Raw genomic sequence first — 17,600 nt, forward strand, 5'->3', positions numbered from 1 at the left:
TTGGATTGGTACCCTTCTTCAAACCTAAGGAGAGTGAGGTGCAATCTGGAAAAAGGAGATGGGGTTGGGGCAAAACCTGGCAAGTGATAGGTGGATACAGTTGGAGAGAGGGATGTGGGTAGGGAATGAGGAAGGGGATGAGATGATACAAGGAAATATGGGACCAGGGAATGGGAAAGAAACGTTTGGGGAAGAAAAATAGTAGGTGGCTGGTGTAGTGGAGCTGTCAGGAAAGGTGGGTACACACCGAGGTGATGGGGGGGCAGGTAGAAGAGAGTGTGGTAAGAGTATATTACATACAATTGGAAATTTCATGTCCAGTTCAGTGGCAGCCCACTGCCCCCCCTGAATATTCCCTCTCTCCACCAGAGGCAAACCATGGCTATTGTGTGTCCCATCCGCTTAATGGATTCAGTGAAGTAATCCTGCAGGGATCTCCTTCAGATGCAACAAGCATCAAGCAGTCCATTATCTCCCCATCCTTCCATGCTCCTTCTGAGCAGACTTCACTCCAGCAACTTGTTAAAAAGTGGCCAAGATGCTAAATTGAACTAGCTCCTTACAAATGGATTACAAACATTCCCGAGTCAGTGATGGATGGTGACCTTCCACCGTGATGGGAAATGGAGAGGAAACAGACCAGAGTGAGTAGAGGAGTGAGTGAGGTGTTCTGGGTCAATTATGGTTTTGTTGAAGTATTTGTCTGAATGTTACATCTTAATTGCACCTGTTGATAATATTCATTAGACCCTAATACCATAAACACATAATGGGGCCATAAATACTTTCAAGTTTCCATTCCTCAGTGTTCAGGTACAGTGCCACATTCTACAGTCACACTTGGAGCTCACAAGACATTTCTGTGACTTCCTGTTCATCTTGTTCTAATCTGTCAGTCAGTGATTGGTCAGCAGGAGTTTTACATAGATTGCTACAGCCAATTGAGTTTGATTCCATTGGTTCCAAAAGCCTCCAAGATGACAGAACTACACGTATATAAGGATGCAACAGCATTGGAAACCTCATCGACGCAGAGAGCTTGGAGAGAGAGAGGTGGGAATGGCAGCAGGATATGCCCACCTTCACTGTGAAACTTGACACTAATGATGAATAGTTTTCTTGTGTTTCAGGTTCGAGGAAGGAAACATGATGCTGGTGTGGGTTTTGGTGCTGACCGCACTGCTTGCCAATGATGTGGCAGGTAAGGTCCATTGATTCCAGGAGCTTTAGAAATATATTGGTGTGAGGGACGAATTCACAGGCATTGTGTTGGGACTGTGGAACGTGGGAATTTGTGGACATTGGGACTGGTCGGGATGTGGTAGGAAATGTCTCTTGTCTGGGATACTCATCTCAGAGCTGCTGAGTTGGAAGGTGAGTTGGAGACTCTCCTCCACATCAGGAGACAAGAGATTTCTCCACGGTGACGCTTCACAGGAAAACAGATTTGCAGGAAGAGGGATATGTGACTCTCTGTCAGGAACCCAGGGGAAGCAGAGGAGAAGGTTCTGCAGGCACTGATCCAATGCAATAGATGCATTGTACTTGCCCACTGTGAGGGTGACGATGGAGGCTTGAGGGAGGGTGGCCAGAGTGCTGGAAATGGTACAAGAGGAGTGAGTCCTGGGGGTGGGGAGTGAAAGAGACAGAGAAAGGTTGGAGTTATGAGTGATTAGGCTGACACACATTATAATGCAAAAACATTGCAGTTAGATAGATTAACTTTAATAGATAGATTAACTTTAATTGTCATTCAGGTATACACATAGATACAGTGCACATTGAACGAAATGTTGTTGCATTGACTCTTCAAAGTAGCAGCAGAATATAACATTTATATCAGACGATCAGTAAAAGTGCTTAGTGTGTCCATAAAAAGTGCTTCATGTGCATAGTTCTGTAAAATAGATATGTAGGAAAGTTATTAAAAGTGGCAATATATAAGAAAGTTATGGCATCGGTTTGATTGTGAGTTCAATAGTCTTATGGCCTGGGGGATGAAGCTGTTGCAGAACCTGGTTGTCCCGCTCTTCATGCTGCGGTACCTCCTCCCAGAGTTCAGCAGTGTAAACAGTCCATATTGTGGGTGTGTGGGGGCTCTGGTAATGCCCTTAGCTCTTGTCAGACAGCGTTTGTAACCAATGTCCATGATGGAAGGAAGAGAAGTCCCAATGATTTTTTCCGCTTGAAGTGTGAAAAGATAATTGCCAACCATTGCATCTCTCCTGTCTTACATATGAACACATTCTCCCAATCACCTGTCCTACTAAAGCTGACCCGTGCCACACAGCTTTGTAGCTTGCTCACCCTAGTTGTAAGGCATTGGTCTTGATTTGAACAAGATCAGTGGGAATTTTAACAAAAAATGTCATTATATTATAATCACTTTACCCGACAGGCCCATTAAGTACATTATTAATTAACACTTCTCATTGTACATCACTGGAGCTTTCTTGGTCCCTCAACAGAATGATCTAGAAAGACATCAGGTATACACTCAGTGAATACATTCTCGACATAGTTACTGTTAATTTGTTTTGCCCAATCTATATAAAGATAGGAATCTCTCATAATTATGTTATTACTCTTCCTAAATGTGCCTCTAATTTCCTGATATGTACCCTAGACCTCTAGACCACTGGTGGGTGACCACGGACAAATCCAACCAATGTCTTCTGCCTATTGCTGTTTCTCAGCTCCACCCATGAGATCAGAGAGACGTCGGGATATGAAGACATAGCTCAGTGAGAGTAGTGGTACAGGTGGACAAGGTGGTGAAGAAGGTGTTTTGCACTCTTGCCCTCATCAAAGATGAAATGAATTCCATGTTACAAGACGTTGCTGAGATTCCGCCAGGAAATTCTGTTACCTGGTCTGGTGGGCTTGAGTTATAAGGGAGGGATTTATAAATTCATGAGGTGCAACGATAGAACATGAATATCACAGTGAAGGGGAGAAAAAACTGGAGGGCATGTTATTCACAATGAGGGTGCCAGAGGAAGTGGTACAGGAAGGTACAATTACAATTACAATGTTGCATAGACATTTCGACAGGTACATGGATAGGAAACGATCAGAGGATATGGGCCAAATGCAGACAAACGGGACATGCTGAGTAAGGCCCTTTGGTCGGTGAGTTGGTTTAAATCTGAATTCTCTTTAACTGACAGAGACGACCGATTCCTTGGAACGTGAGGTGACTCAGCATCACCTTGAAAAACGTGACATAGTCAAAGGATCGTGTGCTGAAAAATGGTTTTATTATCCTACCTTATGTTCCTGTTACCGGTTTTTCCCTCAAAAACTGACATGGTTAGATGCTGAGGTAAGTCCCTGAAACCAATGGTTCTTCTGGGACGTCTGGGGAACATTGCTCTCTGCTGGTTCATTTCCATAAACTCACAATACAGGCTCTCATTGAATTGCCTGCGATGAGTCCTTGTGTTCCAGAGTGCGCTTCACTGCAGCCGTGGGCTCCGGTTTCTATCGCTCGGCCCAGTGGGTGAAATATTGGGGATTTGGGAGAAACTCCGCAACCAGGAGTTAACACAGAGCTGGGGTTGACATCAGAGAGATTAAAGAACAAGAACTCTGATTCAAATATACAAAGTAGCCCATTTCTAAAATCAGTTTTCATTATTTATTTGGAGGCATGTGAGGATGAAACATATTAATTCAGATAAAATATTTTGATATTAATTTTTTTATTTGATTTATTTATTTATTTTAAAGAAGTTCTGCAATCAAGAACAAAATTACGGACATCTGGCTACTGTGATCTCGAGCGATCACAACACATTCATTAACAACATGATTGGTGCAGTTAGCAAAGAGAAACCACATGCTTGGATTGGACTAAACGACAGATGCCAGGTATAGTGAACAATGCCAAACCAGCCAACAATCACATCAATCCCATCCATTCAGTCATTTCATTGTAACCTACTTCTCCTCACATATAAAATAGGTACATGAGTAGGCCATTCTGCCCCTCGAGCCTACACCGCCATTCAATATGATCATGGCTGATCATCCAACTCAGTATCCTGTACCTGCCTTCTCTCCATACCCCCTGATCCCTTTAGCCACAAGGGCCACATCTAACTCCCTCTTAAATATAGCCAATGAACAGGTGGGCGGCGCGACTCTCGTCAGCAGCGGCCTCTGCAGTCCGTCTGCGTTTTTTATTATTTTATGTCTATGTTTTTATGTAGTTTTTGTTATTTTTATTGGGGTATGTGTGTGGGAGGGTGGGGGTGGTGTGGGGGGGTTGGGGGTAACTTTTAAATCTCTCCCTGCACGGGAGACCCGACCTTTTCTTTGTCGGGTCTCCGTTGTCGTTGGGGCTGCAACGAGGAGCGGCCTCCAACAGGAAGACCGGGGGCTGTGGTGCCGACTACTCACCTCACCGTCGCGGAGCTGGCCGAGTCCAGAGCGGGTGGAGCTGTGGTGGACGCTGCTGCGACCTGACCCCCGGAGATTCGGTGGCTGCAACTGCGGGTTTGGCGGGCGGCGGCACCGGGAGCCCGCGGGTCCCTGGAGGGAGACCGCTTTTCCGGGCTCCCGCAACGGCGACTTCTCCCGCCCGAGTTGCGGGGTTGAAGAGCTCCTGGAGCGGGGACTACATCACCGCCCCGCGCGGCTTGGAATGGCCGCGGGAGTTTGCGAGCGCACGCCGGGGGCTCCAACAACTAGACCTGGTGTGCGACCTTGCATCACCCGGCGTGGCTTTAATGGCCACGGGACAATTCGCCATCGCCAGCCGGGGGCTTTGACTTTGACTCTGACATTGGGGGGGGAGAGTGCATTGGAGAGATAAGTTTTTTTGGCCTTCCATCACAGCGATGTGATGGATGTTTATGTAAATTATGTTGTGTCTTGGGTCTATTTGTTTGTAATGTATGGCTGCAGAAACGGTATTTCGTTTGGACCTCAAGGGGTCCAAATGACAATAAATTGAATTGTATTATTGTATTGTATTCAACTACCTTCTGTGGCAGGGAATTCCACAGATTCACCACTCTCTGTGTGAAAAATGTTTTCCTCATCACGGTCCTAAAAGATTTCCCCCTTATCCTTAAAGTGTGACCCCTTGTTCTGGACTTCCCCAACATCGGGAACAATCTTCCTGCATCTAGCCTGTCCAACCCCTTAAGAATTTTGTAAGTTTCTATAAGATCCCCCCTCAATCTTCTAAATTCTAGCCAGTACAAGCCGAGTCTATCCAGTCTTTCCTCATATGAAAGTCCTGACATCCCAGGAATCTGTCTGGTGAACCTTCTCTGTACTCCCTCTATGGCAAGAATGTCTTTCCTCAGATTAGGAGATCAAAACTGTACGCAAAACTCCAGGTGTGGTCTCACCAAGACCCTGTACAACTGCAGTAAAACCTCCCTGCTCCTATAGGGTGATTTCACGAAAGGTCACTGGAGCGTAGATCCGCACCCACGTGACCGCAAAATTTAACAGGGGTACATGCGTCACTTCCGGTACATGTTAGTGAATGGGAAAGCACGCACTTTCACACCCGTTAAAAACATCGAAAACGGCCAGTTTTTGAGCTGCAATTTGCTGTGCCAGTCGGGGTGACCGTGAGGCACTGCTACCTAAATTTACAGTCCAAAAGAAAGATAGAAACTAAGGTAAATTCAAGAGGGAGCTGAAGGTGCAAAAACAGCGGAAGTGCTTAGCGGACATTTGCCGTGGAGATTTAAAGATCGAAAATATCGGGAATTATCGCGTTTGCTCGCTGCATTTCATCAAAAGTAAGGCATTATTGACTTTTTATCTTTATTCATTTGTTATATCAAAAGTTTTTAAAGTGAAAAATCCGTCAGTAAAATTGCAAAATCGCCCATGGTTCTCAGGTGGGTTTTAACATGCAAAATGAAAACGCTTCTGAAGCTCCATTTACCATTTAAATAATCGTTCAATGTTCAGCATCAACTTGCAGAGCTATAGATGCTTGAGCTGCGACCAAATCTGCTTTAATACTCTCTTCGTGTTGCACGTTCATGGCGTTCTTGTGCACATTGTCTATCCTGCTCACAGTGGGTGCCCAATCAGGATTGTTGACATCATTCCATGCGGCAGGCTTGTCTGTTATTAGATGATAAATAAATAAGTAGTTTGGGTGATTGTGCAGGCTTTAAACAAGAAACATTGAGAAATATATTTTGGCAAATAATAAAATGTCCTGATTTTGTCCAACCAACAGTCTGTAATTCCCCGTTTTCTCTCTCCCTCACTTTTTAAAAAGTGGGGTTATATTAGCTACCCTCCAATCCTCAGGAACTACTCCAGAATCTAAAGAGTTTTGAAAAATTATCACTAATGCATCCACTATTTCTGGGGCTACTTCCTTAAGTACTCTGGGATGCAGCCTATGTGGCCCTGGGGATTTATCGGCCATTAATCCATTCAATTTACCTAACACCACTTCCTGGCTAACCTGGATTTCACTCAGTTCCTCCATCTCATTTGACCCCCGGTCCCCTGCTATTTCCGGCAGATTATTTATGTCTTCCTTAGTGAAGACAGAACCAAAGTAGTTATTCAATTGGTCTGCCATGTCCTTGTTCCCCATGATCAATTCACCTGTTTCTGACTGCAAGGGACCTACATTTGTTTTAACTAATCTTTTTCTCTTCACATATCTATAAAAACTTTTGCAGTCAGTTTTTATGTTCCCAGCCAGTTATTTTTCATAATATATTTTCCCTTTCCTAATTAAGCCCTTTGTCTTCATCTGCTGGACTCTGAATTTCTCCTTGTCCTCAGGTAGGCTGCTCTTTCTGGCTGATTTGTATGCTTCATCTTTTGTTTTGATGCTATCCCTGATTTCCCTTGTTATCCATGGATGCACTACCTTCCCTGATTTATTCTTTTGCCAAACTGGGATGAACAATTGTTGTAGTTTATCCATGCAGTCTTTAAATGCCTTCCATTGCATATCCACCGTCAACCCTTTAAGAATCAATTGCCAGTCTATCTTGGCCAATTCACGTCTCATACGCTCAAAGTTACCTTTCTTTAAGTTCAGAACCCTTGTTTCTGAATGAATTATGTCGCTCTCCATCCTAATGAAGAACTCAACCATATTATGGCCACTCTTGCCCAAGGGGCCACGCACAACAAGATTGCTAACTAACCCTTCCTCTTTACTCAATACCCAGTCTAGAATAGCCTGTTCTCTCGTTGATTCCTCTACAAGTTGGTTTAGAAAACTATCCGACGTACATTCCAAGAAATCATCTTTCTCAGCACCCCTGCCAATTTGATTCACCCAATCTAGATGTAGATTAAAGTCACCCATTATAACTGTTTTACCTTTGTTGCACGCATTTCTAATTTCCTGTTAGATGCCATCCCCAACTCCACTACTACTGTTAGGTGGCCTGTACACAACTCCCACTAGCGTTTTCTGCCCCTTAGTGTTTCACAACTCTACCCATATCGATTCCTCATCCTCCAAGTTAATGTCCTTCCTTTCTATTGCATTAATCTCCTCTCTAACCAGCAATGCTACCCCACCTCCTTTTCCTTTCTGTCTATCCCTCCTGAACATTGAATATCCCTGGATGTTCAGCTCCCAGCCTTGGTCACCCTGGAGCCATGTCTCCGTGATCCCAACTATATCATAGTCATTAATAGCTATCTGCACATTCAACTCATCCACCTTATTACGAATGCTCCTTGCATTGAGACACAAAGCCTTCAGGCTTGTTTTTACAACACTCTTACCCCTTATACAATTATGTTGAAAAGTGGCCCTTTTTGATTTTTGCCCTGGATATTTCTGCCTGCCACTTTTACTTTTCACCTGGCTACCTATTGCTTCTACCCTCATTTTACACCCCTCTGTCTCTCTGCTCACACATTTAAGAAACCCTTTCCCTTTAACCCCATCCTCGACTATCCCATTTGACACCCCACCCCCCTTATTCAGTTTAAAACCACCCGTGTAGCAGTGGCAAACCTGCCTGCCAGAATGCTGGTCCCTCACCTGTTAAGATACAATGCGTCCCTTTTGTACAGTTCCCCCTTACTCCAAAACAGATCCCAGTGATCTAAGAATCTAAATCCCTGCCCCGTGCACCAGTTCCTCAGCCACCCATTCAGGTCCCGTATCTCCCTGTTCCTGCTCTCGCCAGCACGAGGAACTGGAAGCAAACCGGAGATAACAACCCTGGAGGTCCTGCTTTTCAGCATTTTTCCAAGCTCCCTAAAGTCATGCTGCAGAATATTCATCCCCTTCTTTCCGACATCGTTTGTGCCGACATGCACTACCACATCCGGCTGTTCACCTTCGCCCTTGAGGATTTTCTCCACTCAGTCCGTGACATCCTGGATCCTGACACCAGGAAGGCAGCACACCATTCTCGAATCCCGTCTGTTGCCGCAGAAACCCCTGTCCGTACCTCTCACAATGGAGTCTCCCACTACAATGGCGTTGCCTGACGTTGGCCTATTTGGTTTTGGCTCAACAGCCCTATTTGCTTCGCAAGCCAATCGCCGCTCAGTGTAATAACGTCTTCTGTCCCGACACCTTCTGTCCCGACACCTTCTGTCCCGACATAAACCCAAGCACTTATTGGAAAATCGCATGTCACAGGGAGAAAGTCCAAACTCATACGGATAACACTGAACATCTCTGTCCATCTCTGGGAGATCCTACTTTGTATTTGTGTTCAATGTTCATCTTTTCCCTCATTTTCTGAGTTACTATTACTATTCTTCTCTGACCTTTACTCTCAGATCCTGTCACTTTCATCCCAAGGATTCTGTTACTTCCATGAGATTCCCCCACCCTGCCAGTCCATAGTTTAAACTCCCATCCACTGCCCTACTTGTCCCGGCTGCTCGTAATCTGCTCTCACTCCAGCTCAGGTACAGCTCCTCCCTGTACTGTTATGTGGCAGCTTACTCAGCATTCCAACAGCAATGACCAGTGATTTATACCCACAGGAAGGCAATTTCATATGGATCGATGGAACTTCATGGTCTTACCGAAGCTGGATAGCTGATCAGCCTGACAATTATCAAGGAAACGAAGATTGTGCGGCCACTAACTATAATGGTAAGTGTAACAGTGACAGAAATGTTATTTTGTTGGAAGTTAATTTGAGACACAATATAGAACAGGGGATTATCTCAACAGACCTGCTGTTACACAGAGGGAGTGAACCAACCCCATGGGTCCTGTGCTCTGCAGAACTGGACTGACTGCCCAACAGTGAGAGGAGGATATATGGGATGTAATGCAGGACTCAGGGGAACAGACAGCGAGCGTAACTGTGCAGGAGGAATGTACAAGGGGGGTAACACTGTAGTACAGCGAATGTAGCGCCGGAAACATGCAATCGATCCCGATTACTGGTGCTGACTGTACAGAGTTTGTACGTTCTCCCCGTGACCTGCGTGGGTTTTCTCCGAGATCTTCGGTTTACTCCCACATTCCAAGGATGTACAGGTTTGTAGGTTAATTTGCTTGGTAAATGTAAAGAAATTGTCCCTAGTGGGTGTAGGATAGTGTAATATGCAGGGATCGCTGGTCGGCACAGACCCAGTGGGCCGAAGGGCCTGTTTCTGCACTGTATCTCTAAACTAAACTAAACTAAAGTACTGGAGTTAGAGGAAGGTACAGTGTGACAGGGCACATAAAGAAATAACTGAACAGACTCGAAAGTGAAAGGAATGTCCAAAGATTCATTTCAAAATGATTCAAACACAGAAACATTATGCTCAACCTCTGTATATTCTGGTTACATGCTGTACTGTGAACCGTTCCATGTCACTGTTCAATAAAAGACTGCGATGCAGTGGAGCAGTGAACTGATCACAAAACAGAGCGACAGAGAAGATCCAACACACTGAGGCTTGTTCTCCACAAGAGCGAAGATTGAGGGGTGACCAACCTGGGGCCGATCTCACTGTGAAGGATTTATCCAGTAGCACGGATCCATGGGCCGAGTGGACTGTTTCTGTGCTCCACATGCAAGGGAACACCCTAATTCTACAAACACTGTGTGTAACGCTACAGATATCGGAATGTGCATTGGTGTAAAATCCCCAGATTTAGACATGACATCAGTTGCAGAAGTTCCAGCTCCAGAGATTCCAGACTCTGCTCCCATTGTGTGAGGTCCATGGAATGGGGAGGACTGGGTTTATCTCTGACGTCACAGCCAAGGGTGAGTCTGAGACAGTTCAAACCCCCGTGAATATTGGGGGCTTCAGGTTTCAGCAACACACACTCAGGCTGCACCTGACACCTCCACAGGAAGTGACTCCCTTTATTTAAGAGGTAAACTCACCGATCAAGAGTCAGGGAACATTAATGGCTCGCAGACTCTGGCTCAAATAGATGAAACATTTAGACCAGACAGAAAACAGAAAATGCTGGTAACATTAAGCAGGTCAGGCAGCGTCTGTGAAGAGAGGAACAAAGAAAAATATTTCAATCAATGAACGTTCTGTTTCTTCTGCACAAATGCTACCTGACCTATTGTGTATTTCAAGCATTTATTTCAGATTTCCAGTATCTGCTCCATTTGATTGTAGTCTAACAGGTAAAAGCTTTTCTCTTTTCCTGCTTCTAGATGATGGATCTTGGAATGATTTGCCCTGTGATGCAAAACGTTATTTTGTTTGTTCCTACAAACTGCCCTGTGATTAGAAGACTCCAGAATGATCCACTCATCCTTTCCAGCAGTGGATCCAATGCTTTGATTTCTTTGTAGCCGCTCTCACTGTCTGTGGTGACTGTACTCACTGAGCTTCTCAGCCAATAATAAAGAGAACTGCATCATAAGCTGTGTGTTTGGTGTTGTGTGAGTCCAGTTTCTCGTCTTCCTATCCCACTGTTGCTTCCTCCCCATCTCTGCACTCAGTGCTGCGCTGAGGAGAAGGCGGCACAGACTTTATACAATGAACTAAAGATAGACACAAAGTGCGGGAGGAACCCAGAGGGTTAGGAAGCATCTCTGCACGGACCTTAGCACAGCAATTTGGTTTATATAAAAGACCAACCTAGTGTGCATTGCTCAGCAGTACACTAACTGGCTACATGTCCTTCGGCCGCACCTGGTGTGTTGGGTCCCGGCCACCGCACCTGGGAGAGAAATAAAGGCTGTGGAGAGGATACATGGGGAGTTAGTGGAATAGTTGCAAGGAGAGAGCTTTCACAGTCCTGTGGGTGAGCTGCAGAAGATGAACTGGGACCAGAAATGCCTCAGCACATCTGTAAGAAAACCACTGATGTCTGTTTATAAATCAGCTCAACCGGGTGGTGGGCAATATACCCCACAATTCTGGCTGGAGTACAAATTCAGGTTAGGGTCCCACCTCCTGCACCCACAGAGTAGGTTGGCCAAGTGCATGAATCGGACACAGCCTGCAGTTGGCACAGACCAGCGGAGCAGCGGTGGTGGACATTGTCAACATCGCCTGGCCATTCTGATCCCTGTAATTCCAAACAGTGCTGCCGCCAGGACAATGGGCCTTGCAACCCACCTCCCACAACTTACCCCATGGCCGTCCGAAGGGGGTGGTGCGCCGGGTGCGACTGCACCCCCCTTTATTTCCCCAGAGTAAGAAAATATCCCCATAAATTATTTTATTTTTTAATCGGTGCACAATCAGCGTTTCCACTTTGTGGGAAATCGCCTGAAATTCTGGTTCCGGCCGCTGGAGGAGAAAAAAATGCGCCCATCCACGCCTGCGCAGTTGGGGAAGCGACACAAAATGACGCCGTCTCTCCGCGCGTGCACAGTGGGCCCGGGCGGGATCAGTCTGCCCAAAGATCTTATAGCGGAGCAAGATGGGTTACTCTCACGTAAACGTGTAGTACGCTCACGGGCGGATTCATGGGTGATTATATGACCCATTTTAGCAACCAGCCCCCGCCATCTTGCTCCGCCATCTTGCTTACGGCCAAAGATCGGATCTTTGTTTCCGCAGCGGGGAGAGGGAGTGTGGGTCCCGCGGAGAGGGAGTGTGGGGCCACGGGGAGAGGGGACAGCGGGGTCCGAGGAGAGGGAGAGGGAGTGTGGGGCCCGGGGAGAGGGAGTGTGGGGCCCGGGGAGAGGGAGAGGGAGTGTGGGGCCCGGGGAGAGGGAGTGTGGGGCCCGGGGAGAGGGGACAGCAGGGCCCGGGGAGAGGGAGTGTGGGGCCCGGGGAGAGGGAGAGGGAGTGTGGGGCCCGGGGAGAGGGAGTGTGGGGCCCGGGGAGAGGGGACAGCGGGGCCCGGGGAGAGGGAGTGTGGGGCCCGGGGAGAGGGAGTGTGGGGCCCGGGGAGAGGGAGTGTGGGGCCCGTGGAGAGGGAGAGTGGGGCCTGGGGAGAGGGAGTGTGGGGCCTGGGGAGAGGGAGTGTGGGGCCCGTGGAGAGGGAGAGTGGGGCCTGGGGAGAGGGAGTGTGGGGCCTGGGGAGAGGGAGAGTGGGGCCTGGGGAGAGGGAGTGTGGGGCCCGTGGAGAGGGAGAGTGGGGCCTGGGGAGAGGGAGTGTGGGGCCTGGGGCAGCAGGAGAGGGGCATAGGAGGGGGGGGGAGATATTGTAGTGAGGGGGCAGGCGAGGGAGTGCCGGGGAGGGATAAGGCCTAGTGTGTGTGAAGTTGCGGGGAAGTTTACAATGTTTCTTATTTAATGTCCCTTGTCTAGTCTGAAATAAAGTTCATTATTGGATCAGAAGAAATATAATTGTGTGTGTTATATGATTATATACATTTATATCATTTTCATGTATGTGTGTTTATAAACATTTTATTCTTTAACAAGAATTAACAGAATTATGAACTAACAGAATTATGAATCTAACCCTATATCACACACAAAAACTTCCCCCGCAATTTTAATTACCCTGCGAGTCGGGTCGGTTCCGGTTACTACAAAATCAACTCAAACACTGCTTGTGAGCCATTTAAAAAGAAATGATTTAAAAAACATAAAAAAAGACAATTACCAGAGTCAAATTTTATGCTTGACAAGAAGTATGAACTGACAGAATTATGAATCTAATCCTATATCACACACACAAACTGTTGCCCCGCAACATTGATTACACTGCGAGTCGGGTCGGGTCGGGTCAGGTAGGTTCCGGTTACTAAAATGGGCGGGGAAAAATGCCCAGGATCCCCTCCGTAGCGTACTACACGTCAGCCCATTGCATTTCGCAGGAGTAGCCTATCTTGCTCCGCTATAATATCTTTGAGTCTGCCATTTGTTCTTCATCCATTGAGCTCGATGCCTCGCGTCTACTCTAGGTAAGTAGTGGAGGGGGGGTGCGGTGCTGTGTGCCCGGTCCAGCGTTCCCATACGCGGCGTCAGGGCCTCGCCAACGACCAGCCTGGCGACCGTCCTCCCGTCGCCGGGCGGGAGTGGTTGTAACTCCAACATCAGACGCCGCTGCGGCGGGGCCTGCTGCCCTCGCCTCCCTCCGCCGCCGGGGCCCAAGCCATCTTCCGCCTACGCCAACCCAGCTAGGCCCACGCCACCTTCATCCCCCCCTTTGGACCCCTGCTGAGCCACGCAACCTTCACCCCCCCCACCCCCCCACCTGGACCCCAGCTGAGCCACGCCACCTTAACCACCCCCCCCCCCCCCTCCGGACCCCTGCTGAGCCACGCCACCTTCATCTTCCGCCCCCCCCCAATAGAAAGAGGGGAGATGTGAGAGGGGGGAGAGGGAAAGGGAGAGAGATGGTGGAGGGGAGAAGGAAAGGGGGAATATCTTTAATGAGATGTAAAATTGAGGTAGGTTTTAGAGCTATTATATTTTTTCCTCATGAATAATATCAAATAATATCAAACAATTGGAACTGCTTTCTTTGCCTTGATAACATTACTGAAAAATATGAATTCCAAAGTTTAGGACTCTTTTTGCAGCATATTTTTTTAACATAATTTGAATATTACAAAAATCTGCATGTTTTCAGGGTCATCATGGATCTGTCCGCAGTAATGCAGCATTCCGTTGATGAAGTTGTTGCTGTGGAAGCTAGGCAGAAGGAGTTGGAAGATCTACTTGGTGCAGTAAAAGGTTAGATGGAAAACAATATCACCGATTATATTCAGAGCTAATTGTGATTCTACTCCTTCCATCTTATAACAAAAGTGCTTAACCAATTTTAATAAACTTTGTATAAAATATTGGAAATTTATAAAATATACATTTTAATGAGATCATTATATACAGATGTACCATTTCCATTTCGAGGTCATTTTGAAGCCAATAGCCTAATCGTTAAAGGATTAATGGACACCATATTGCATAATACATTTTAATCATAACATGAAATAAATCCATAGCATTATCCTGTATTTCATTACAGCAGATAGTCTGAAGCGTACAGCGGCATCCTGCAGTGGAAGATCCAAACGGAAAAAAACTTCACACACAAGGGCCGCGGTGATCCCCAAACTAATCACATCGTATTTCTCAAAAGGTAAATTACATCACATTTGTATTTGTTTTAATCCGTTGATGCCATAGGCATTTTTTTTGAGGAACCAAAAGTCCTTCTTTCATCATTCACATTGGCAGCAAACTTTTCTTTTTTCCTTATATTGATACATTACGAAGTATTACAAATGAAAATACGAGCATTTCCATTTAAATGCTCGATAGAACATTGCCAATTTTCATCACAAATATTGACCAATTATCAAAATTTTCATCAATTTTATAAATCACTGATCATTTTTGCATTAAACAAGATCCTCTGAGCATACTTTATATAGAACTTTGACAAATGTGGGCTCAATTTGTGAAGAATTTTGTCTCTGTCAATCTTCTAAACGTTTTATGATTCTATATCATGAGTTCTTACAAGAATTGTGAAAACTCCACATATATGCAGCTTATCAGTAAAATATTTTTTGAATACATGTAATGTCTTAAGTCCTGTTAATGATAATATTGGCCAAATAAAATATGTCACAAAATGGAGAATCTCTGTACTTGCAAAGCCGGTTGTTAGTTGTGAGTCATGCTCCAAGGAGTCTGGACCCGAGATGGAAGTTGATGATAAGGCGAGGTCCAAATGTCTTTCCTTTTGTTTATATGCATGAGGGTTTTGTAGAAGATCTAAGAGGTGTTGCATATGCATGATTAGAATTGGACAGATAATGGGTGTTGTAAAGTACTGTTAATTATGTTGCAGAGTGTTTGTGCTGTTATCTTGTGAAGTGTGAAGCCTTGTTCAAATTGTTTATACTACCTGGAGAAATGTTTCTATTATTTTGTAAACTGTCTTCCTGCTAGAACTTTGTGTAGAAACAATGTAATGGTGAATTTTCTGATTGGGTTCGGGAACTGTCAATAGCTATAATCTAATCAAGATTCAAGAGAGTTTATTGTCATGTGTCCCAGATAGGACAATTAAATTATTGCTCGAACTTCTCTCGAGCATGAAGGAGATTTACATAGATCTCGTAGGACCATGTGTTGACCATGCTGCGAGTTTGAGTCGAGTGCAGACTCTTCTAAACTCGCAAATTAGGTCCCCGCAGTGGGACAGGCTCTTTAGTTGATCCAGTGCTGGACTCCGTGTGTTACTGAGCTAGACTAAGGGGTAAGTGGTAGGAGCATAATTACATTAAATGTGACTTGCAATCTGATGGAGTTTGTGTACAGTACTCTCTCACTCTGGATATGACCTGAGAGGAATGACCATGACCTCTGACCTACTTATGAAGAGTCATGCGTATGGTTATAGAGATTATGCGTATAATAGTTTTTTTTAATTTTAGGACCAAAGGAGGTACCATTGCAAAAGGTTGACTGTGATGAAGAAATTCTAAAGCAGACTCCTTCATCCTCTCCAACTTGTCTGCCATCTCCAGCCACTTCAAGTGCCATGCCAGGTCATCCAAGTAACAAGTGTCGTCGCCTGCAACACTACACCAGGACTTCCATGAGCAATGACAGCAAAATGCAAAATGCAAAATGCAACTGCAAAATGTAATTAGCATGATGCTGCCTAATCAAGTCGTCAAGGTAAGTCAAGTCTATTTGTCACATACACATACAAGATGTGCAGTAAAATGAAAGTGGCAATGCCTGCGGATTGTGCAAAACAACGGAACCTGTGCTCCTGAATGTATATTTCCATTTACCACTACTTCTACTAATGCAAGGGCATTCGTTGGCTTTACCCTATATACCAACCCTGGTTCCGCAAATCCTGTCATGCCACCCCCCGTACGGGCCTGTACCCCCTTTACCCAAGTTCGTTCCCAACTAAGGGTGCTGTCTGTACGGTGTTTGTACATCGTCCCCATGACCTGCGTGAGTTTTCTTCAAGATCTTCAGTTTCCTCCCACACTCCAAAGACGTACAGTTACTAATTGGCTTGATGTAAATGTAAAAATTGTCCCTAATGTGTGTAGGATAGTGTTAATGTGTGGGGATCGCTGGTCGACGCGGACCTGGTGGGCCAAAATGCCTGTTTCCGCGATGTTTCTCTCAACTAAAAATCCTAACTAAACAACTTGGGTTTAAGAGAGAAAAAACAACGGGCAGGATGTAACGAGGTAACGCCCCTGCGGGCCGGATGTAACGAGGTAACGCCTGCGGGCCAGAAGTGACGTTAACTAGACTCTTCGAGGGGTGGAGTGTTATCCAAGAATTTTGCCCGAACAGTCTGTGACCCATAGCGCCGTGGCCATAGCTCTATTTAAAGCCCATAGCGTTGTGGCCGGTAGCGCTATATTTAGAACCGATAGTGCTGCAGCTGACAGTTCTTTGTTGAAATGCCCACGCACTAAGCCGACTGCGCTCTGTTTAAACCTTTACGAACTAAACCGGCAGCGCCGGGTGTATTACCTTTACGCGCCAAGTCTCTAGTGCTGTGTATTACTATATGCGCCAGTCTGCAGCTGAGAGCTGTTTAAGAAGGAACTGCAGATGCTGGAAAATAGAAGGTAGACAAAAATGTTGGAGGAACGCAACAGGTGAGGCAGCATCTATGGAGCGATGGAAATAGGCAACATTTTGGGTCGAAACGTCTGAAGAAAGGTTTTGGCCCGAAATGTTGCCTATTTCCATCGCTCCATAGATGCTGCCTCGCCCGCTGAGTTTCTCCAGCATTTTTGTCTACCTGCGGCTGATAGCGCTTTGTTTCCAAAGGGGGGGGGGGTGGGGGGCTCGCTCGGATGCAGTCCCCTGCCATTGGTTATAGTTGGAATTTGGGAGCAGCGTTATTGGCCAGGACCTACCGGCGGTTATTTCAACGGCTGATTTCTTACCTTTATAAAGGCAGGCACCAGGATGCCATGAGTTAGTTTATGTACGAAAGGGGTTCACCGATGGGCTGAGTCGCGATCACAGCCTTGGACAGAGGCAGAGAGAGAGAATGACAGAGGTGTGCTGCTGTAAAACAGACCCAGCACAAACCAAGACAAATCCCTTTATACAAAGTTTAATGTTGCGAGTAGCTAATTTGGGCCCCATTATATCCCGCAGTATTTTTCTGGGCATTTGAGGGCACAAATCTACCGCAATGTGAACGTTCTAAACCAGCGCGTTCACAGGATCCCACTAGAAAGCTGATTTAAATGGACTTTAATTTACAGCAATTAAACACTAAATTCCTTCCATTTGGC

The 17,600-nt window shown here is 45.9% G+C and overlaps 1 protein-coding gene across 1 annotated transcript in view; it reads left to right on the top strand.

Annotated features, from left to right (window-relative positions):
• The first annotated feature begins 378 nt into the window (after positions 1 to 378).
• The window catches only part of LOC116984994 (lectin-like), a 30,687-nt gene continuing 13,465 nt past the window's right edge, over positions 379 to 17,600 (top strand). Inside the window, exons 1-4 of the mRNA XM_033039354.1 lie at positions 379 to 419; positions 1,131 to 1,201; positions 3,171 to 3,325; positions 3,733 to 3,873. Of these exons, the coding sequence (XP_032895245.1) occupies positions 379 to 419; positions 1,131 to 1,201; positions 3,171 to 3,325; positions 3,733 to 3,873 (408 nt within the window). The remainder of the gene's footprint in view (positions 420 to 1,130; positions 1,202 to 3,170; positions 3,326 to 3,732; positions 3,874 to 17,600) is intronic.

The sequence above is a fragment of the Amblyraja radiata genome, chromosome 21 (assembly GCF_010909765.2).
Source record: "Amblyraja radiata isolate CabotCenter1 chromosome 21, sAmbRad1.1.pri, whole genome shotgun sequence".
Classification (NCBI taxonomy): Eukaryota; Metazoa; Chordata; class Chondrichthyes; order Rajiformes; family Rajidae; genus Amblyraja; species Amblyraja radiata.